The 23,821-nt window shown below is 38.2% G+C and overlaps 1 protein-coding gene across 1 annotated transcript in view; it reads left to right on the top strand.

Annotated features, from left to right (window-relative positions):
- The window catches only part of PSIP1 (PC4 and SFRS1 interacting protein 1), a 39,622-nt gene extending 16,149 nt beyond the window's left edge, over positions 1-23,473 (top strand). The window contains 13 exon segments of the mRNA XM_009586909.1: positions 145-252; positions 833-895; positions 3,094-3,153; positions 3,155-3,221; positions 4,955-5,030; positions 5,925-6,150; positions 6,855-6,973; positions 9,428-9,483; positions 10,705-10,775; positions 16,544-16,645; positions 17,340-17,559; positions 19,863-19,974; positions 22,708-23,473. Of these exon segments, the coding sequence (XP_009585204.1) occupies positions 145-252; positions 833-895; positions 3,094-3,153; positions 3,155-3,221; positions 4,955-5,030; positions 5,925-6,150; positions 6,855-6,973; positions 9,428-9,483; positions 10,705-10,775; positions 16,544-16,645; positions 17,340-17,559; positions 19,863-19,974; positions 22,708-22,771 (1,344 nt within the window). The 3' untranslated portion in view covers positions 22,772-23,473.
- Positions 23,474-23,821: the final 348 nt, after the last annotated feature.

Here is a 23,821-nt window from a genome sequence, read left to right as displayed (position 1 = left end):
AATGTGTACTCAAGAAAAGAGTGTATCTACAGGCTTAAACTGTTTAAAGTGAAAAGCAGCCTGATTGTTATTAGCATGTTCTCTTTTCACTATGAAATACTTCTTAATAATAACTTTTTGTTATTGCGTTGAATGCCTTTGCAGTTATCCCCTAAAGGGGATAATAACTTACCTACAGAAGCTGAAACAGAAGAAAAGGAGATGGATACTTCAAAGGAGGATGATCTACCTTCAGAAAAAAACAGTAAAGAAGTATGTGAAAGCTTTTTCTGTGTACCAGAGAGCATTTTAATATGTCAATTGATGTAAATGTGTTACTGAGTACTAAGAAGCTACAGTTCTTACTACTGTGACGGTCTCAGGAGCTGTTTAATTACATAAAACTTCGTATGCGTTCACTCATGTTTGTATCGAAGCTTTCATCAGAGAGGAAACTTTTAGTCTGGCTTGTCTGTAAGTTCAATTAAAACAGGTGGAATAGTGTGTTTTTCATCACTTACTCTGTACTGCAAATGTATTTATTTAAAGGACTAGATAAAGAGTTCAGACAGAGTAAAACATGACTACATACCTTTATTTAAAACAGAATATTATTTAGTACTTATTTTATTTCTTATCTTTCAGAAAAAAGTCCTGATTACCAGATAATCAGTTGATTATTACCAGATAATCAGGATTTTAATAATTTAAAAGCAGGAGGTGTCTTCATATATATTACAAGATTCTTGTCTAAATTATGTGTGAGAAGCTTCAGTTGTGGAAAAAACTTAGTATCATTTAAAATACATCTTTGTTTTGTTAAGACTCTTAGCACCATTTTTAATCTTCACAGGATGTGGTAAAAACAAATGATGCTTCTATTCCTAAAGTTGCTAGAAGAGGAAGAAAAAGAAAGGTAACAGTATGTTTAATTACTTCACCTTGCTGGAATTTTTGGATGTGATGATACTGGATATTATTTTCTTTAATGACAGATTATGCATAAGTTGAAGTGCTTGACACCCCTCTCCCCCCTTTCAAATGACTGAAAGATTTGTAGGAACGGAATTTTTCCCAGAGGGTGTTTTGCAAGTCTTAATTCTGTTTGAACTTAATGTAGAGTAGGGAGTTCCTATCTTTTCCCGAACAGTCCATTGCAAATAAGAAAAACTAAGATATAAACTGTTGCTAGGCCGCTAATAAAATAGTCTGTTTTGAAGCTCTGAAAAATTTCTTTTATCATCTTCATCACACTGAACTAACACCTGAAATACTCCACCTTTTCATGAGATTGTGATTTTGTAGTCTCTTCAACCTGGGAAAAATTTGAATTACTTTGAAAGAGGCAGTTCCAGCTGCTTGCTCAGCATGCACCAGCCTTAATGTTCATGTGGTCACACAGCAAACCAGATCAGGGCACTGACCCAACTAAAAACTAGATTTAAGTGGGGCAAAGTTTAATTTTAATTTGAAACCATTTAACTTGTAACATTACTGCAGACAGCAGGGATGGGATGAGTGTGAAGTACTGTGACCTTAGTATGTTTATCACAAATAAGTAGCATGCTGAGTATCATTTGCTTCAAGAAAAAGAAAGATACATGTTTGGATGCTCTTACAAAAATGACTTGAATATTTAAAAAATACAATTTAAAGAATACCTTATTTTTTAAAAAAAGTAAATTTTTAAAAAAAAAGCCTAAAATAAAATTCAAAGAAAGCTTCTAGTCTGAAAAAGCAAGAAGTGGAAAGCATGTCTGTGACTATGCATGCATGTGATTTTAGCTTGTAAGTGGGAGAAGCCTCACAGATGACACACACAAAAAAAAGATCTCATTCTTTACTCTTTCAAAAAGCACTCAAATCCTATGGTTTGGTGTTAATTCTTTTTTTTTGTGTGAGGTGGGGTTTTTTTGGCATCATAAGGCACTGCAGGCCTAAGAAGATTTCCTCTGTCACATTTACTAGCTTTAGCTGACAGACTTGTGTTTGGCACGTGCTGTGTGTGGCAAGGGGTTTAACCAGACATTTGCATTACTACAGGCCGTTGCTGAATGGAAAAACATAGTATTCTGAGGGATGTGGTCTGTGCTTGTGGGTCAGAAAAGAGGGTTGGCTATGCAGTTTTATGACTTTAAATGCACTTCTTATTTGCCCTAAGAAACATGATGTTTTCTTTTCCTGGGATTGTAAAAACGCATTCTGACAGGTGTTTTTCTGTCTTCATTTAAACAGTCTTCCTGTAGACTGATGGAAAGCACAGTTAATATGGAGATGTACCTCTACTCTGTTCTAGATATGTTTGTCTCTGTTCTTCAAAATTGTCTTTTATTATAGGTGCCCACAAAGAATATTAAGATAAATATGTATTTGCCCATAACTTTTCTGTTGCTGCTAGCTGATGCTCCTGCATCCAGGACACTAAATTCTGTGAATATTTTCTGTAGCTGGGATTTTTCTCAATTCTTCTTATCTGTGTGTATGGATGTGGAATGTTTATAGGGAGATACATATCCTTTCATCAAGATCTTCTTTTGTCATAAGTTCTGTCTTTACAACCCAACCCCCCTAAAATGACTATGTAGATGAAGGTCATTATGTCCAGTTAGTGCAGGTCAACATAAAATTTTTCATTGTGAATAATTGACTATAGCGCTAGAAGCAGGTGTTTTTCTGAATAGCTCCATCTACTGGCTTGATACTTTGATGCAGCTAGGGGAGATGATCGCATGTGAAAGAATAGTATTTGTATATGAGGGGAAAAATATGAACTTGCCTGCTTAAAACTGGGTTTTGGCATACTGTTATGGTTGCTCTTAAAAATACTTAAAAGTAATCTTTTTCCTTTGTTGTACCAAGGTAGTTTATTGTTCTGAAGATGAATGGGCTGGTTGAAATGATATGAAACATTACTATATCAGGTAGTGATGGTATGGAGAGGGTGAAATTAGTGATATTTAAATATAACCTGTTACTAAATTTGGAAACTTTTTTTTTCATGTGTAGAAGCAATAGTGTAATAATGCATTTCTAGAAGTTTAAAACTGTTGTTTGAGAAAGTGAGAAATTGGTGCCCTGTGTTCTTTCACTTGTGAAATTCATTCTTTAAATTAGGCTGAAAAACAAGCTGAAGCTGAGGAAGCAGCAGCAGTGACAACAGCAGCAGTGGCGGGAAGCATCGGTTGCAGCAGCTCCTGTGCCAGTGTCTCCAAAAGTAAGCCCCAAAAGAGGAAGACCAGCAGGTAACTTTTAAAGAAAGATTTAATTTTTTCATCACAGAAATACTTTAGTAGAATTAGTCAGGGAGCTGTCCCTTAAAGTACTACAGAGTATTTTCTCTTGTTAAAGGCAATCTTTGCTAATGGATTGTAATGAGAAAACACCTCATCTCAAACTGAAGAATTTAGGATGTAAATGGATTTAAATTGTTAGCATTAATGGTCAGTCCTCTAAATAAGACTCACTGTTTTTGGGTGCAGATATCACCTTTAGAAAAGCCTTCTTCATAGAATGCTGCTAAACTATAGATATACGATAAGAGCTCTTCTTCCATTATTGTTCCATAAAGGTTTATATTTACTAAAGGTCTATAAAATACTTTAATTGTATTAGGATATCCATAAAACACAAAGAGGAGAACTGGGTAGACACAGAGCCTATAGGTGGAGCTCAGACGGCAGTAAGAAACAGAGAGCTGGAGAGACTTGTTTAAAACGATATTTAAAGCAGTCTGTGTAGATTGGTAGACAAATGAAAAGAAGATGTAACTGCTTTTTTTAAAATACGTAATTAGAACCATTTGATGATAATTCTGCAGTGCTTGTTTCTTTGAAAGTAGCAGTGATCTAATTCATTGGAATTTTTGTGGTAAGCTTGCAGATATTCTTGAATTGATCATTAACTACTACATCGGAAAACATGCAGCAGTTAAGTACATTGTATGAGCGTCTAGTCTGGGAAACAAATAATTTATACTCATCTGTATCTGCTGACAATATGAAAATAACTTTTAGAAAGTGCAACCACAGTTAACTACACTTAATTACTTTAGCCTTGGAAGCTGTGAGGAAATTACGTACTATTTCAGCTCCCCTCCCCCTCCCCCCTTTCATTACATGTACTAAATGTACGTTTTTAATATTTGTATCTTTACTTTTTTGTTTGTTTGTTTTTACTAACTACTGTCTGTAAGAGCAGGAAAGGATCTACAGGAGATGCTTTCCCCCCCTGTAAAAAATGCCTTTTTGTAAGATGTACTATGCAGCCTTTTCTGGTGTTGATATGATTCGTGCATTTCTTACTTAACAGTGCTCCATGCATAACACCAACAGGAGTTTAAACACTGAGTATTGGGTTTCCTAACCACATGTTCACTGTGGTATTGGACAAGCATTTGAAGGATATGAGTGTCAGGAAGGCAAATACATTATTTGTCTTATTCCTAACAATACGGTGAATCTGAGGAAATGCAAAGTTTTGCTCTGTACTGTAGTGTGGTGGTAGAACTTCTTGACAGTGGTTTGTTGTCAAGAGAAGTGATGGAACCCCCATGATACATCTAAAAATACTAGCAAACAGGCTGCTTAAATGTGGACACTAAATTACTTCTTTCCATTCTCCAATTTCAAACTTTCTCTAATTTCAAACTTGGTCATATTAGTTAATGCAACATGTGAAACAAATCCTAACTGTACAGAGTGCAAAAACCCACAAGAATTGGTAGTTGGAGCCTGAGGCTAAAAAACCACTGAAGTTTAATTTACCAATTAGCTAAAGAAACTACCAACACTTCAATTTTTCAATGAAATCTTGATAAAAGTTTGGTACTCACTTAACACTTGAATTTTTTATAACAAAGTTAGGGTATATATTTTGATTTAAGTGTAGCTTCTGTCTGTTGAGTAAGAATCTTTCCTCATAGATAAGGAGCAGATGGTGGCTGAGGACTAACCTGTTATTTCTGTATAAATACTAGCTTCTGAAGTAAAGGTTCCAAAACCAAGAGGGAGACCCAAGTTGGTGAAACCACCTTGTCTTTCAGAGAGTGACTCGTGAGTTTTTCTGTTTTGTTTCTTAATACAAACATTCTTCATTGTAAACCATGTTGTTCCTTATGTTAGGACTTCATAATTAGTACTGAGTTCCTGATAGGTTTTTGCTCCATTAGTATTCAGCATGAGTTACTGTTTGCTTTGATGTTGTTATTTACAGCTCAGGTAATTAATACATAGTAACTCAAGGTAGTGCATTTCTGGAACAAGAGACAGAGGATCTTAAGCTTCCTAACTTGTAAAATCTGCGCAAAATTCCTTATATAATTGTATGCTCGGTGAAGAGGAAAAGATATTTTTTAAGAGAAAAGACAAGATCATGTAAAACTAAAATACTGTATTTTTTTTACATTTTTGTTTCAGAAATCTCTTCTGATGGAATTCCAACACTATTTGTTACCTAAATTCTGTTTTTACCCTCTTCAGTTCTTGTGTCAAGTCCTTAGTGGTTCTAGTAACTGAAGGAAAAGTTGAGCATTAGCGTAGTTTTCTATAGATTAGCAGATGCAATTTCAGTATACCTACACCTTAAATAAGTATACCTTGTAAAACTAGTTTACAGTGTATGCTGTCTTGGCCCTGCAGATGCAGATGTGTGTGGAGAACCTCTGAGCATTAACTTTTTTGTTTTGGATCTATGCACATATATTAATGTTAACTTCATTAGGGCCTCCATACTATTACTTACTTCTTTTTTTGCATAGGTAGTGGACTATAATTTTAGAAAAAGAGTATTTTTTGAAGAGTCATTAGACGAACTGAGAGTGAATTAACTTCATAATTTTTAATATTCTGTGGTTAAAAAAAAAATCAACTTCCTGAGTTAAAAGAATGTGATGTTCTAAACTCAGTGTAGATAATGGGTATGATGTCTAAATATTGTTCATGTTTTAGTGTTAACGAGGAGGAGAAGGCAAAGAAAAAAGGACCAGAAGAAAAGCCCAAAAAGCAAGGGAAAAAAGATGAGGAAAATCAGAAGGAAGAGGAGAAATCAAAGAAGGAATTTGACAAAAAGGAAGGAAAGAAAGAGGCTGAACCAAAAAGGAAAAATGCTGTGAAAGTGGGTTCTGCATCAGCTTCTGATTCTGAAGATGATGGAGAAGAACAAGAAGGTGACAAGGTATAATTTTGCTTTCCTGGTATGTTTATTATAGAGGAGAGTAGTATCACTGAAGATCTTTCTTGAAGTTAATGATCTTTCTTGAAGTTAATGATCTTTCTTGAAGTTAATGCCAGATCTTAGTAAAGGTTGGAGCCCTGTGGCTGGCTAATAAGATACATAGAATAAAAGTTGCAGAACTTAGTCAAATGATTCTTTCAGGAACTACTTTGGTATTTTCTAAGAAAAGCATCTTTTCTAAGACACTTTTCTTTTTAACAAAGGATTTAAATATAACGGTTATTTATTTTGTCAAAAAGCTTTTTCCATCTATGTTCCTTGGAATACAGACTTTTTTTTCCTTGGGTGCGTCTAAGAGAACATTTGGCTTGAAATCAAGTTTTCGAAAGGTATAAAGCTGTCCCTAGCCAATCATCTGGAATGTCTTCATTTTTCTGGTGCTTAGGATATTTGCCTTCTATTAGAAAGGGAAAAAGGGAGAAAGGACTAAAGAAATTCAGAACTTACTAACATGTGGAGGTTTTGTATTTAGTTGTGGGGAAAGCCAGCTCTTGTCAGCTTGTTCCATGGAGCAGAGTTGCTTCAAAGATATTTAGTGTAGGTAGGTTTACTTATTTGCAAAAACAATGATGTAATAATCTTGCTTTTCAGTAATATAAAGACTCCTTTTCTCTTTCCAATTCTAAAATTCCAAATAAAAACAGAAGAAAAAAGGGGGAAGAAGCTTTCAGGCTCCTCATAGAAGAAACATTGTAAGAGGCCAACATGAGAGAGAAGTAACAGAAAGAAAGCGTAAGCAAGAGGAACAGACAGAATCTGAATCGTGAGTATGTTTTAACACGTGATGTCCGCAAGTTGTTGAAACTAACAGGAGGAGACAATATCCGAAAAAATTCCAGACTGGTTTGCACTGTGTTCTTTTGTTCTCTCCCCCCACCCTTGTTTTGTGTATGTTTTTTAAGTGGAGAGTAAAAAGCTCCTCTAAACCAGTATGTTCTATTGTGGGAGGATGGGAAGAATTGAACCTAGAAATGAAGTGATGTCAGTCTTCCAGTGACTTAGAATTTCTAGCAGAAGACAACTGGTGGGTTCTGTTTACAAGTAACCTAAGAATATCCAGGTGAAAAGGGATCAGTGTAAAAAACTGTTCAGGACAGCTATATATTTTTCTTTAAGTTTTGGATACATTAGATTGAGAACTGGTAGGACCTGTTAATCCACGGTTATGGATTTTTGATCAGGTTGTGAAATCACAGGGTTACCTGGAAAACATTTCCTTCTCTGTCTGGCAGCTGGAGCACACACCGTCAGACAGAACAAGGAAAAAATTAAGAATTATTCTACTCTAGCACTGCAAAGCCAGTTGAGTGATACCAAGAGCAGTCTGCATTCGGAAGATAAATTATCACAAATGAATCAAGCATAAGAATGGAGAGAAGATCTTCCAGAAACTGGGGGGGGTGGGACAATAGGAAGAAATCTGACTCATTCTCAAGAGCTATTCTGCAAATGAGTGAAGAAGCTGCCACCACGAGAGCATGATGTTCCCATCCCCGCAGTTGGTGGGAGGGCGGAAGAAAGGGAGAACAAGGTAAAAATTCGGAGAAAAAGGAGGAGGATAATGGTCCCCTTCACCCGTAACAACAGAATTCTACCTTTTTCACATTCACACGAGTCTAGTTTGTTTGGGGCTTTTTATCCTCTAGCCCTTTCTTCTCCTCTTATTCCTGTCACTCCTTCTCTGGAAACCTAACATAATTACTCTACTTGCCTGTAGCAAACCTAAGCATTTCCAGCTCCAGAGATACTAAATTGTCCTTGGCATCTTCGCAGCTCTTAATGTAATCACTATTTTAATCTGACATATGCTGATTGATTTCTGCAATCAAACTGTCGTATATTGATTTGGTTATAATAATCAGATCTCCTCTACTTTTAAATAGCTGTCATATTTTATGCATTGGAGGGTAGATAGAGCTTTGTTTCAGTAAGATAAAGGAGTAGTAGTTAATGAATGCATAATTAATTTAATTATAGCTGATGACTAATACCACAAAACTCAATATTGATAAAAAATATTAAGACTTCTTTTTGTGCTGTCTGTCTTCAAGTTCCTCTACTAATACACTGAATATAGGCTGATACCTTTTTTGTGGTTACTTCTCTCATCAGCATAGTTTCCATTTTCTGGTCTTGGTAGCTACTACGTTAATATTTATTTATGTCTAATAACAGTGCTTTGTACACCATTCTATATATACACAAAGTTTACATGTGCTGTTTAAACGGCATGAGCCTGTGCCGCCAGTTGAAGTAAAATAGTCTTATGTACTTGAAAACTGTTGATTCTGTAACTGGATGGAGTGTGAAAGGAACATGAAGGATGATAGACATGCAGGCCTGGATATTTTATGGATGCTATTACTATGACAGGAAGAAAATGAGTCACAGAATATTTAGTCAGGATGTGCTGAAATATGCAAATTGTAAAATGAGGCTTTGAAACCTCTCAGTAAGACAAGACTGAGGAATTGCTAAACAGGGGTTCATGATCTTCTCTGAATAAACAGTTCAAAAGCTAGTTGGAAAGACTTCTGCCTATCTTCATCCTGTAACTGAGATGGATACAAGTTTTGTTTTGTTTTGTTTCTCTTGAATCCCAGGTTTATTTTTAGTGATACAATTAGAGAAAGAGCCAGGAGTTTCAAAGACCTTGTAATCAATCTTTTTCCTTTATTGCTATTTGCTTCAAGAATATTTAAATTATCACTGATACATTTATGGTCAGTTGTAGGATACTTATACTGATAATTAATTATATGAGAAAATAAGTCACATAGGAGCTGATTATGACTAATTGATCTCTCCGTAATTCCCTGTGGTAATGTTAAATAGTTTTAGTCTTTTTGTCATCATAATAAAAATATTTTATTTCTCTGTAAGTTAGTTCTGTACAATGTCATTTTACCAATTTGTACATCCAACCAAAACAAAATATAGTTTAGAAATGTGACTTGTTTTTAAAATCCTTTAATTTGCTTCTTCTAGGGAAAATGGTCTGTCAGTATGGAGGATTTATCAGCAGTAGCTCAGCTAACTAATTTTGTTAATTTATTTCAGTCTCTGAAAACCAGGTTTGGCTCTTTGTGGTTTTTGCATGCTAATGTTTTACTGAGATAATACCTCAAAACATTGCAACTCATCTAAAAATTGGGAAGAAAAAAGACTGAAACCCAGACTTTACAACATTGTAAAAACACTTTAACGTTTTTGATAGGCAGAGTAAAGAAGAAGGCAAGAAAACAGAAGTTAAGAAGATGGAGAAGAAGAGAGGTTAGTTTAAAGAAGCTGAACGGTGTTTTTGGTCATCTTAAATTTTGAACAGAATTATCTGCTCGGATAAGATAATTTACTGCTAAGGATGGTTTTGGGGTCTCAGTCCAAGATGTTTTATCTATGACTGCTTCTTTCAGATCTGTGAAACAGTGCATTCTTGTTCTTCTATGTTCTTTCTTTCTTCAGTGCATTAGAACAGGTCTTTGCTATTCCCATGTTACTGTCGTTCGAGCTTTTAAACCTTCATGATCCCTTCTGTTTGTGAACAAGAAACAGAAGTTCTTACTCTTTGAACTGGATCACTTTAGTTCTTCCCATCAGTTTTTCCTTTCTATCGTCTCATAACGCAATAATCTGAGGGACCTCTTGAAAGTATTTAGATACTACCTCTTACTAAGCAAGAGGCTTGTTCTTCCTAAGCAAGAGGCTTAGATTCAGATTACTGTGGTCTTGTCTACTAACCCAGACTTGCAAACTGACCTTCATAGGGATAAGTCGTTCCTTTTATAGTACTCCCATCTTTAAGGGCAATCCAAACCGCTGGCTGTAATTTGTAGTATAGTACAGATCCATTGGCATAGACTCCAACCAACCCGGTGTTGGCAGGGGGATAAAAAAAAAGTATCCAAACCCATCCAAGATGGATTAACTTGAGGAAAACTCTATTTGGTTGCAGTGTTGTTTAGAATACGTTCCACTTGTGTATGAAAAAATCCAAACAGGCATTCAGCATGTGAATTGGAGACAGACATGTTCATTCATCTTGCACACCTGCTGGAGCATGTGTACTGGGGACACTTTATTTGGATGGATTTGGACTTGAATCATGTCCAATTTACTGAAAACATCCAGATGTCCTGTCATTAAAGGTTTTCCAGCTTTGTAACTCTCGGTATTTATTGAAACTTGCTTTTAACCTGGCCCACAAATAGAGGGTGACAGCTGTATATTGCAATAGAAAATTATTTTCAGTTTGTAACTCCTAAGGAGAAAACTGTGTAGGTTGCTGGTAGTGTTCAGTTTTAAAAAGGTGCGTGCTTTATTTCTGATAGTAAGCCCTGTGGTGTATTTATGTGTGCGCCTGCATGGTTATCTGATGTAGAGTGCCTGCCCATATTTTCTGCATTCTGTATGAAGTTCAGATTTGTGGAAAGGTTTCTACAAAAACAAACCTGATGTGATTATCAAATATTCATGCATGCTATTTTTAATCTTCAGAAACATCAATGGATTCTAGGCTTCAAAGGATACATGCAGAAATTAAGAACTCCCTGAAAATTGATAATCTTGTAAGTATTTTTTAAAAACTGATTTATGTGATAATTCCAGTAGGAAATGCGTGTTTGTTTTTAATTAATATTCTGAGAATGAACGGAATTTTTTCAGTTTGAAAGATAACTGCTGCTTACTTGAGGTTACTACGGACATTAAAAGATCAATGTCAGCAAGTAAATTTGTTTTTTTTGAAAATACTTCATAATTAATTATTTACTGGAAACATTCAGACAAAATTCTGTCAAATGAAGCATCTGTGCCAGCTCAGCCTGAGCCATGCAGAAGGACACAATGAGTGTAGTATTGGCAGACTCCCTGATGCAAGGGATGGAGGCTCCCATCTGCTGACCCCACTCATTGTTGAGGGAAGTCTGCTGCTTGCTGGGGGCTCAGATTTGGAACATTACTGACAGATGGTTGAAGCTTGTCTGGCCTTAAGACTATTTATTAACTGCTGCTGGTTTTCTAAGTTGGGCACCAACAATACGGTCAGGGGAGTCCTGCAAAGTATCAGGCATGACTGCATGACTCTGAGGGTGATGGTCAAGGTATAGAGACCCAGGTAGTGGTCTCTTCCTTGAGGAAGGGACTTGTGAAGGAATGGATAGGACTGCTAGGAGGTGGCAGGATCCACCCAACTAATTGGGGCAAAAGTATTGCTGCCAAGAGGCTGGCCAATCTGGTTAAACGACTTTAAACTAGTAGCAGTAGCAGAGGGGAAAGTGAGGAAATGGTGGAGCAGGATGGCAATCAAATGGTGCAGGGTGATGTAAACAGAATTGGCCTTGTAATCAACAGAATTCCTCAACAGAACAGGTCAGACCTGGCATCACCACAAGCATACACACAGAAATGAGGAGGTGCTGGCAGCACAGCATTATGAGGAAAACTCCCATAATCTTTCTGGAAAATCAGCACAACTGGGTGCCTCTTTGAAGTGGTTGTGTGCTAATGCATACAGCATGGGGAACAAATCAGAGAACTGGACATCTGTCTGCCATTGCGGGGCTATGGTTTCCTTAGCATGACAGAGATTTGATGGGATAGTCCATGGGACCGGTGTGTTGCCATGTATGTATACAGGCTCTTTAGGAAAGACAGGTGCTGGGAAGACCCGGTGCAGGATAACTCTTTATGTGAGAAACCAGTGGGAATGTGTGGAGCTCTGCAGTGGGACAGAGCTCAGCCAACTGAGAGCTTACGGGTCAGGATTAGTGGGCAGACCAATATGGGTGACATCATGAGGATGTCTACTGCAGATCGCCTGCTCAGGCAGAAGTAAAGAATGAAGTCATCTTAAGGCAGTTGGGAAACACCACCAGTTCAAAGGCTCTGGTCCTCATTGGAGGCTTGAATCATCCTGGTATCTGCTGAAGGGACAACATGGAAATTATACAGCATCCAGGAAGCTTCTGGAGTGTGGTAACTTCCTAACACAGGTTATCAAGCAGCTGACAAGGGAAGATGCCCTGTTGGACCTGATTCTTATGAACAGGGAAGATCTCGTCAGGGATATGAAGGTCACGGGCAAACTTGGCTGCAGTGACTGAGATGATGGAGTTCAGGATCATGGGAGGAGGGAGCAGGGCAAAAAGGATCACAGCCCTGGGCTCAGGAGAGCAGACTTTGGCCTCTACAGGGATCTGATTGGAAGAATCGCTTGAGATACTATGCTGGAGAGAAGAAGGGACCAGGAGATGTGGCTCACTTTTAGGGATTACCTCCTTTTCAAGATTGATCCATCTTGACAAGCAGGAAAATAACCGAACGTGGCAGGAGGGCTGTATGGATGAAAAAGAGGCTCCTGACTATAGTCAGGAAGCAAAAAGAGGAACCACACAGGAAGTGGAAGCAGGGACAGGTGACTTGTGAAGAATATGCAGACACTGTTGAAGCATGGAGGGATGTGCTTAGGAAAGCCAAAACCCACCTGGAGTTAAATCTGGGGAGAGAAATGAAGGACAACAAAACTTCTTCAGGTACCTCACCGACAACAGGAAGGCTGAGAAAGTGTAGGCCTTCTGCTGAATGGGGTGGGGGACCTAGTGAAAAAGGACAAGGAGAAGGCCAATGTTCTTCAATGCCTTCTTGACCTCAGTTTGCTCGTACAATTCCTTTAAGGAATGCTAGGTCCCTGAGACCAATGGAAAGTCCAGAACAGGAAAGACTTGATGCTCAGTGGACAAGGATCAAATTAGTGAACATTTAAACAAAGTGGGACCTGATGTGAAATAAACCAAAGAGTGCTGAGGGAGCTGGATGATGTCATTGTGCATCCACGCCATTCTGTTTTTGAAAAGTCACGGTGATTAGGGGGAGGTTGCTGAGAACGGGAAGAAAGCAAATGTCACCTCCATTTTCCAGAAGAAGGATATGGGAAACTCCAGGCCAGTCAGCCTCACATCGATCCCTTGGAAGGTGATGGAGCAAATCCTCCTGGAAATTGTTTCCAATGAAGGACAGTAAGGTCTCTGGGAGTTGTCAGCATGGGTTAATGAAGAGGGAATCATGCTTGACCAAACTGGCATCCTTCTGTGAGATGACTGGCTTGGTGGATGAGGGAGAGCAATGGATTTTGTTTTATTAAGTTTAAAAAGGCTTCTGACACTGTGTCCTAAATCAGCCTCATAGACAAACGGATGAAATCTGGACTAAATAAGTGGATAGCAAGGTGGACTGAAAACTGGCTGAACTGCAGGGCACAAAAGACTCTGATCAGTGGCAGTGAGTCCAGCTGAAGGCCAGTCACTAGTAGGCAATACTGTTAAAACTGCTCAACAAAGTTTCAGGTTCTGCCCCTGGGGAGAAATAACCCCATGCACCAGTACAGGTTGGGGACTGACTGGCTGGAGAGCAGCTTGCCAGGAAATGACCTGGGGTGCTGGTGGACACCAAGCTTACCATGAACCATCAATGTGCTCTTGTGGCCAACAGCATCCTGGGCTGCATTAGAAAGAAAGTTGCTAAAACATGGAAGAAGGTGATGACTGCCCTCTGCTTGGCACTGGTGAGACACTGGATCCTGTTTTGGGCTCCCCAGTACAATAGATACATGGTCATACTGTAGGGAGCCCAATAAAGATAAAGGGCTGCAAAGATGAATTAAGGGATTGGAGCATCTGTCGTAGAAGGAGAGGCTGAGCAAGCTGGAGAAGAGAAGGCTGAGAGGGGTATCTTCTCCATGCGAGTAAATACCTGAACGGAGTGTGGAAAGATGACAGAGCCAGGCTGTTCTCAGTGAAAGCACAAGAGGCAATGAGCACTGATGTCAATACAGGAAATACTGCTTAAACGTAAGAAAAAGCTTTTTTTACAGTGAGGGTCGTCAAGCACTTGCATATGTTCATCTAAATTGTTACACCTTGGATTCCACTGTTAAGGTTGGGCAGAGAAAACAGGTAGGGAAGGACTAGAGCTGTATCTTTTTTTAAGCCTATTTTAATTTCTATGCCTTTGGTGCTTTAGAACAATACTACCAGGTTTTCTGAATTCAAGCTTATTTGTGCTTTTGTTGTTTTTATTTTGGTTTTTTTCTCTAACTGAAACCTCAAATCATGAGACCAGACCAAAAATACTTTACGAGTCTCTTTCTTATTTGAAGTTCTGGAGGGGATGCAAATCTTCAAAAGTCCATTTACACAACTGAAAAAGCAAGTAAAAGGCTTTATTCCATCTCTGCCTTTATTTACTGCTGAAGGCAAGAAAATTCTTACTACCACTGTTAATTGGCCAAGGAGAGGTGTGAGAGTGACATCAGTTTGAGGACTTTCCCTAACTGATTACGTGGTCTTTTCAGAGTACCATTGCATGGATGGTGCTGAAACGGATTCAGCCTTTGGTTTACTATATTCATTTTGTGAGTGCCGTTTGTACAATGAGAAAATACAAGTGTTAGTGAAGAAGTACAGTACAGGAGCATGAGAAGCAGCAAGCTGCTCCAACTCAGGAGCTCAGCATTGTGTTGGAGGCAAGGTTCTGCTGGTGCGGGCAGGGGGCTGCCCTGTGCTGGACACAGCCGGCTCCAGTGGACCCACCGCAGGGCATGGCTGAGCCCCTCAGCCAAGATGGTGGTGCCTCTGTGAAAACTTACTTAAAGGGAAAAACACACTGGGCAGATTTTTTTTAGAAACAGCAGAGGAAATACCAGAGAAGACGGGGGAGGTGCTCCATGTTGCTGGTGCAGGTATTCCCCTGCAACCTGCGGAAGAGACCACGGAGGAGCAGATGTTCACACTGCAGCCTGTGGAGGGCCCATGCTGGAGATTTCTGCTGAGGGACTGCAGCTTGTGGGGAGAGCCCAAGCCGGAGCAGAGGAGAATGTGAGAAGGAAGGAGTTCCAGAGAGGAACTGTGATGTACTGACCATCTGCTCCCACTGCACTGCTTGGGGGTGGGCTGGGGAGGGGAGCCTGGAATGAAGTTGACCATGGGAGGAGGGGGACGGAAAAGTGTTGATTTAATATTTGTCTTTGTTTACAAACTCAAAACTGTTTTAATTGGTAATAAATTAATTTTCCCCAAGTCGAGTCTGTTTTGCCCACGACAAACTGGTAAGCAATCTCCCTGTCTTTATCTAGACCCATGAGCTTTCTCATCCTATTTTCTCCCCTGGCACTGTTGAGGAGGGAGAGGTGAGCGGCTGGCTGGACATCTGGCTGCTGGCCAAGGCTAACCCACCACAGTGTTAAATACGAAACATTCATTTCCCGTGTGGCCTATTCTTAAACTATTTTATTTACGTCTATGCCAATACTTTGTCTCAAAAAAAATAATTCGCCTTAAATAAAATTTAGAAAGCTTTTACTTCACAACTTAATGGTGTGGCTTAAACAAATCACTCCATCCTCAGCCAGATAGTAAATTCCCCTAAAATAGTAAGTAAAAAACAAAAATGGAAAACCCCAAAACCCCACCAAACCTTTAATTCAGAGGTGTAATGCAGCAAATATCCTACAGTGCTGAGAAGAACATTGCTTGTAGAGCTACAGCAAGGACACTTCGTTTATCATAATTGTATTTATCAAGTAAAGATGATAATAAGAATTCTGCTGAGCATAGTCCTGATATGTTTGTTTCGGTTTTTTTAATACTAATTTCCCTTGAGAACAGGAGCTACAACTTATTACAAGATGCAGAATATTACTATGACCTGTGCTGGAGATGAATCTTGTTAGTTCTAAACAGGAATTAAAATAAGCAAGAGTAGCTGAAGACAAGGAAATTGAGAACTTAAGTATTACAGGAAGAAGACTTTAGTACAGTGGTTCTTAGAAATGGATCAGAAGCTCACATCATTACTTCTGGGTGTCCTGCATAGTGTGTCATTCATCAAACTTTTAACTGAAAAATTTACAAAGATACAGTTCAGTATATTAACTGCAGTCCACTTAAGATGCTTTGCTACCTTCTCAGTGGCAAGTCACTTGGGAAAAATTGGGTATGGAAAAGGCTGACTGTGGAGAACAGCTTCAAGCAGGGAAGTACTAGAACTGTGAAAGTGGCATAAAGCTTGAGTTTGTATTTTGAAAGTATAAAATTATTCTTAAAAATTGTAAGTTATTCAAATAGTATCTGCCTTTTGTTATGGAATTAGCTGAAAGGCAACTAATAGTAATCTTTGTTAGCAAGTTTGACTGTATAAATTGTTCTAAAATTAACTACACGGTCAAATTAAGGATATCGTAGGAAGGTATCACTGAGCATGGAAATGAATTTAGTATGGCTAATTAAGGATTATTAGTATGTAAGTTAAGTCTTCAAACTAATTTCTTGTTAATATACAGGATGTGAACAGGTGTATTGAGGCTCTGGATGAGCTTGCATCCCTTCAAGTCACAATGCAACAAGCTCAGAAACACACAGAGATGATTCTGACTCTAAAGAAGGTGAGATTTGCAATGTTAATCAAAGTAACTTGTGTGTTTTCTTAAATTGATATCAACGTTATTTACTACTGGAGTACAGTGTCCAGTTCTGGTCCCACAATTCAAGAACGATGCGGATAGACTGGAGAGGGTCCAAAGGAGGCCGTGAAGATGATCAAAGGGCTGGAGAACCTGCCCTATAAGGAGAGACTGAAGGGGTTAGGTCTTCCTGGAGAAGTCTTGGGAGACCTCATCATAGCATTCCAGCACTTAAAAGGGCTGGTACAAAAAGCACGGAGGCTCTCTCTTCACAAGGAGCCATGTGGAGAAGACAAGGGGCAATGGGTACAAGTTGCACTGGGAGAGGTTTCATCTTGATACAAAAAAGACATTTTTTACAGTGAGAACAATCGTTCACTAGAAGAACCTCCCCAGGGACATGGTCGAGTCCCCATCGCTGGAGGTTTTCAAGATGTGATTGGACAGGGTGCTTGATAATCTCATCCAGGCTCCCTTTCCCGTGAATGGTTGGACCAGATGATTTTTCAAGGTCCCTTCCAGCCTGGGCTGTTCTGTGATTCTGTGATACTTCAGAGAGTGTAAAGGTCTATCATCTCATTTCAGGTTAAATTAAGAATTTCATCTAGCACATGATGAAATTACATAGGTATTTAAATACCTAAGTGGAGCTCATGTTTTATTACTTTGATTTCAGATACGGAAATTCAAAGTTAGCCAAGTTATCATGGAGAAATCTACAATGCTATATAACAAGTTCAAGACCATGTTTCTGGTTGGGGAAGGAGATTCTGTTCTTTCCCAAGTACTAAATAAATCACTTGCTGAGCAGAAGCAGCATGAGGAAGCCAACAAAACCAAAGAACAGTGGAAGAAAGGAACAAACAAAAAAATGGAAAAGGAAAAGGACCAAACAGGTAAGTCATTGTATTTTTGGTTTCTTGTCATATAAAAGACCAAGTCTCCATTAATTTATGAGCCAGCTTCAAAAAATCCTTGATATAGGAATCGTACCCATCTGTTGAAACCTTTACGTATCTGAAATAGTCAAGGATAATACTGCTATAACTTTCAAGTTCAAGCTATAATGTTTTCCGTGGCTATTATATCTTTATTGCCTGAAGGGACAGGCTTTCACAAGAATGGAGTTTAGCATTTCTTACTTCTGTAAATTTTCTAACTTTATTACCTTACAGAATAGAAAACCATCAAATATGAGGTAGACTAATGTACTACCTTCCATCCCTCAAATAGCCTTTTGGCGCCTAGGCTTCCACCTATGCTTTAACTGCTTAATGTCCTTCAGTAGCCTCTTCCTATATCATGCATGCTACTATGTGTAGCAGCAGCTTTTAACCACTTCTCTGATGCAACTTCAGTAGTTCCGTCTAACAGTGAAGAAATAATCATCATTTAGGGGAGAAAAGGCCTTTAAGCTCTCAGCAGTACTATTCCAGCTTAATCATGAGCACTTGTACAAGTACAGCATGATATTGATAGCTTTCCGTAGTAAGCATGCTCTACAATAACTTAGGTCAGTTATTTTAAAAAAAAAAAAAAAGAAATGTAGCCAAATAGATACTTGCATTTTTAAATAGAGGAACAAAATGAGACAGGCACACTGGAAAGCTGTGTTGCAAATTCGTTTTAATCCTTGAAGATGTAGCACTTCTACCCATCTATTAAAATTATTTAGATCCTTGGTCTCCATAACCACTGGAGAGAAATTATATTTACTTTGGACTTGAATCCTGGGAGCAAAACTGTTTTAGAAAACTGCAAGTTACACCATCTGGATCTGAAATAAACAAGTTACTGTAACTGAGGTGATTGAGGATGCCAAGGATTCAGAATAACTGTAGTGGAAATGCCACTGTATTTGTAATTGCTAAGAAAGCAAGGATGTCCACAGAGATCTTTTCCCAACCCAGTGATCAGCACAGCTAATCTTTTACCAAAGAATCTAAACTGAAAGATTTCCGCCACATAGAATAGTCTGACTAATGAAGCTACCCCGGATGAGGTTAACACGAGACTTAACAGAACGCACTGAAATACCATACTGTTGCCTAGTCAAATGGAGAATGGTAAGAAGTAGGGGGATATTTCATGGAAGTGGATTTTTCTTTATTTGCTACAAAGAGTAATGCCGGTTCCTTACGTTTGTACTTCTGCCCTTTTAAAAACTGAACTGGTGAACTCTTGCTATCTTTATGAAGCACAACAATTACAGAAGTTTGTACTTCAGCTGAAGTACAGCTTCAGACAATCTACTTTGTAACAAGGGATTATAGCATTCATTGTTTCACTGAATTCTTCCCATGGCATTCAAGTTCAGAACTGATTCTGAGCAAGTCTAGACTAGAATGTAATCTTAAAATGATCTTGTCTGCTTTTTAGCATCTCTTAGCCTGTAAATATTCTGATGAGTAACGTCTTGTATTTTTTTCTTGCTGTAGCACAGTAGTTTAATAGAGGGGTTTTTTTGATAAACCTGTAACTTCAAATAAAACGGACTGTCAGTTCTGACTTAAAGTGACATTCCTCAACAATTCACTAAAAATTCACTGGCTTGTAATACCAGAGCAAAACATGTATTCATCACAGAAATTTTGAAGAGGTTAAATACTCCTGCTTTGACTTCACTAAATACAGTTTCTACATAGTGCTTTGTTTTCCTGCTTGACAATTGCATGCTATAAATAAGCATTTTTACTCTGTTTATATATACTGTTTGTCATAATTTTTATTATATGCGTATTTGTTAGATTTGTTAGAGTTGAGAGTCAACAAGAATCCATGGAACTAATAACCTCCGGTTGAAGTATCAGAAAGCCACCAAAATTGTCTGACCAGGTTAGAGTGGTAAACAGAATGTACTGCTGAAGTATATTCTCTCACTGCTCAGAATATAAATAAGCATCAGTCCCATTATTTGTAGTGTAGCGAGCACAAGAAGTCCTTGAAATCTCATTAAATACGACATTGTTCATTTCCCACTATTAAAATTATGGGATGAGGCTTGTTGCATGGAGTTTTCAGATGTTGAAGCCGTATCAGTTACTGCTTTTTGTATTGTTTCAGCTGCTGGGTATCAAGGTGAGGGGAAAACATTTATAGTGTTTGAGTTGATGAAGGTAAAGAAATTATCTGGAGCTTTTTGTAGCACAGTTTTCCTGCCTGCAGTTCTGTTTTCTTTCCCTGCTCTTTGATTTTAAAGGTTCAAAGGTTCTGAATGGAGGGTCTGAAGCTCAAGACACCAACCAGTCACAACACAACGGAGAGAACACTGAGGAAAAGAAAGATAAGCATGAAGCTGGCAGTAAGAAAAAGTGAGTTAATAACCTTACTGAACTAAGGATCTGTTCTGCTCTAGCAAAATGATGTACGTAGAACAGCAGTAGATTGAAGTTACTTAATGATGTTGAGGTACTGTTTTCTTTACCGAGTTTTCTCTCAACTTTAGAGAATGATAATAGCATGCAAGTCTTCTGTTAAAGTTTTGAATTTTAAAAATTATTTCACTCACTGCTGTGGTGAAGACTTAAAGAAAAAAAACTATGGAATGTTCTCTAAGGAGAAAATCAGCATGTGGTGAGACAGGACAAAGTATAAGCTTTCTCCTATGTTTTAGACGGCTTGATGCTATTAAATTGGAAGCAAAGGAAGCCTGAACCAAGTCTAACAGAAACTAATGGGATTTATCAAGTTTTTTGTGAAATCATGTACTCTAATCAATAGCCAAGCCACTTTAATTAGTGGTCTAGAGTGTAGCTATAGAATTGCCCAAATGCAGGTAAACTGCAGACTAGAACTTAGACATGTGAAATTTCAGAACTCTGAACGCTTTATAGAGGTTGATGCATTTACCTTTTCCACACAAGAAGCCATAAGAATGCTTGAATTTGTCAGGAGGTAAGTATTTAAACCTTAGCCTCACTGAAAAATGCTGTTTTGTAAGCAAGAACAACAAGCAGTGAATCTCTTGTAGAATATGATAAATACTTAATAGATAGAATTTAATAAACAGTAAGGAAAAGGCCTAGAATTATCCTTGAGCTGAATTGTTTTGTTGAAGTACCACTTTGTTTTCTCTGAGCACTTCTGCACCTCATGCTCAGTGATTCTTTTTGTCTAGCAGTATGTCTTGAGGTAAGCTTTCCTTTCATCACTCTCTTCATGCAGACCAGGAGAAACTGCAGTGGCCTGGCATTCTTTTGGCTGCCTGCCAAGTTAAAACTCTGCAAATGAGTGGAATATTGACTCTTATTTACAATAAAGTAAACTTAAACAGAACACAACCAAAAAACCCCGTAAGATGAAAATGAATTTGGCATTTGCTGAGAGGTAGCCTCAGAACTACTGGCTTCTGATTACACAGCTTTCAGAAGTGACATTTGGGAGTTTTCAACCAGTGATGCCAAATACTCATTTGGTCTGAACAAGCAGCGTGTTGTGGGAACTAAAGGAAGGCACAAGTGTAGGTTCCTAACACAGGTCTAGCACACTGCTTAAATAGGGGATTTGGCCAGATCACAATATGGTACTAACAAAGTGCAACGTGCGAGTTACTTGAAATCAATAGCAAGGCAGTTCAGTAATAATAGAATACACTTGGCCAAGTATTTAAAAATAAATGACTACTAACTGGTTCTCCAGGGTAGAATCTTTTTCATGGCCAGCTCCTTTCCTTGTTCCTGCAGAACCTGACAACACTTGGATTTTTGAGTTTCAGGGAGACAACCTCAGTCAGATTGCCCTTTATATTTGTGATTAAAAGTATTAAGAATATTTGGGTGCATGCATGACACCTCAGTGGACATTGGTCAAAAGAAACTTAAGGCAGGTACTTCAGATAGTTATGCAACATGCCTGGAAAGGCTGTTGAATATAAAAAGCGTCTCAAAAAAGCAACTTTGAAGCAAGACAATTTATATTTTTAATACTTAATTGCAATTGTATCTGTAAAACTTGCAAATATATCTTCCATGAATGAGCTAGTAGGGGTGTCATGTGCTGCTAATAAACATTTATCTCTTTAAGCATGTGTGGTGTTTGCTATGGCCTTGAACTCTACATTCCAACACACTGACTTAACCAAAGAAAGAAACAAACCCACTTTACAAAAAAACTTGTGTGGCTACTTGGGAGCAGCTTCTGTGGACTTACCTGTTTGCCAACAGCTAGAAACGAGATTTTGTAAAGCCTCTTGCAAATACCTTGCATGTTAAGAAATGCATCCACATACCTGTTCTAAATTCAATCAAGCTAGAGTGGTGTCTCCCCATCATACAAACTTCCTTTCATTCAGTATTTTTCACACATTTTTATTTGCAGTATTCAGTTTTTTAGAAGTGAGAAACTACTAAGCAAAATAAATGTGAAAAAATCATCAATGTTCAAAACACCCTTGCAGTTCCCACTACTGACTCTCTTAAGCAAGTAATTTGTAAACTTTTCAAATCACAGGGCTGTCTGTTCAGTTCTGAACTTTACTGCCTTTGAGGCAAGACATGTCTGTACCTTTCTGAAGATGTACTTCAAAAATTTTGGAAGACAGAAGTTGTGTTACTTAATACTTCTGAAGTGATTGGCACTTAAGAACATCTTTCTGTTGTCGTTTGGTAAAAATACATACTGCTTCCTGAAGTTACCTTGTGTTGGCGACACATAGTGGATTCTTCCTGGCTACTAAGAAAAGCTACAATTGGTAAGGTGTATGTTCAGCCAGCGTGCTTTTCCACCTGAGCTGAGACATACTTGGCAGCAGACTGGGGAGGACTGCCGCAATGGAACGCAAACCACGTCTGAATGGCTGCCATCCGCAGCCAGTCACATACGTGAGCGTGGTGTTCATCACTACCAGCTCAGCTTCGCCTTTGGGGGCAGTCGGCGTGAGAGAGGAGATAGCTGCCATCACTGCCTGCTTCAGTTCTCCAGACTTCCTCATCTACTGCTGAATGTACATTAGCGTCATTTTCTCTGGACTGTACAAATTCATCTGGAATAAGTCTTGCTCTCCACATTTTTATATGATTATTAATGTTGCTTTATTTTGTTTCTAGGACATGTGGTGAAGAGAGGGAGCTTGAAAAGCCAGCAAAAGATTCTGCCTTTGAAAGCAAATGACTCCACTGGAGTCTTTTTTTAAAATACAAATTACAGAGGATTGTTAAGTTTTGCATTTGAAATCTATAGACTGCTGAAAGTTTAAATAATTTTATAAGCATAGTATTTTAAGGTTAAATTTTGTGGAATAAAAGCCCCTTTAATCTTGGTTAAAAAGTATTTAAACACTTTTGCCAATAGTTTTGTCCAGTATTAACAGGTAACACATTTCAAAAGATGAAAATTCCAGTTAGAAAACAAATGCTTACATGTTACAGGACTTAGAGTTGTAGTATATTTTTATCTGACTACTGTATGTTTGTCTAGCTAATAGCAGGAAAAAGTGTAAATACTTTTAACTGCCTAATTGCTTTGTTTGTATAAAACTTGCTCTCTTCTTATGATACTGACCTCTTTGTGCATAGTTTTTCAACTCTTGTTGGGGTGTCTTTTCACTGTGTTTTGTAGGAATTGAAGACAGCGTTTTTATAGCTGTTAAAATGTTAATGTATGAGTATACTTAATCACTTTTTTTTTAAACAAGTTTAGTTCTGTTCTTGCAAAACTCATTGTGCCAATTTACTGCAATGTGACTTTATGGTATAATTTTGGTATAGTAAGTATACTAGAAAGAAATCTGGTGTTTTCACTGAACCTGTTGATGCACACTGGTTGGAAAACACTGTCTTGAACAATTTACGGAATTAAAGAATTTAAACTGATAAAGAGAGACTGGTTCTTACTACTAACTTGTATAGACTAAAACATTCATAGGAACAACAAGTATCTGGTTTAGTGTACCATTTCAATTTTATTGCCTTGGCATTAACTCAGGGATCTCTAACAGAAACACCTGGGAAGTATTTTAAGAAAAATTCCTAAAGGCATGAAAGGGAATGAAACGGGTACAAGCTCCTCTGAAAATTCTTGCTTGAAACACACTCTTTGCCTAACATCCGAACTAGGAACATCTTGTATGCAACTGGATTTCTTACCAGCCGGGTGAGAAATCAGAGTTTAATAGTCCTAAGAATCTTGTTAGGGGACTGTCAGGGAAGGTGGCAGTGTTCC

The sequence above is a fragment of the Fulmarus glacialis genome, unplaced genomic scaffold, assembly GCF_000690835.1.
Source record: "Fulmarus glacialis isolate BGI_N327 unplaced genomic scaffold, ASM69083v1 scaffold5141, whole genome shotgun sequence".
NCBI lineage: Eukaryota > Metazoa > Chordata > Aves > Procellariiformes > Procellariidae > Fulmarus > Fulmarus glacialis.
This window is presented reverse-complemented; position numbering and strand designations above follow the sequence as displayed.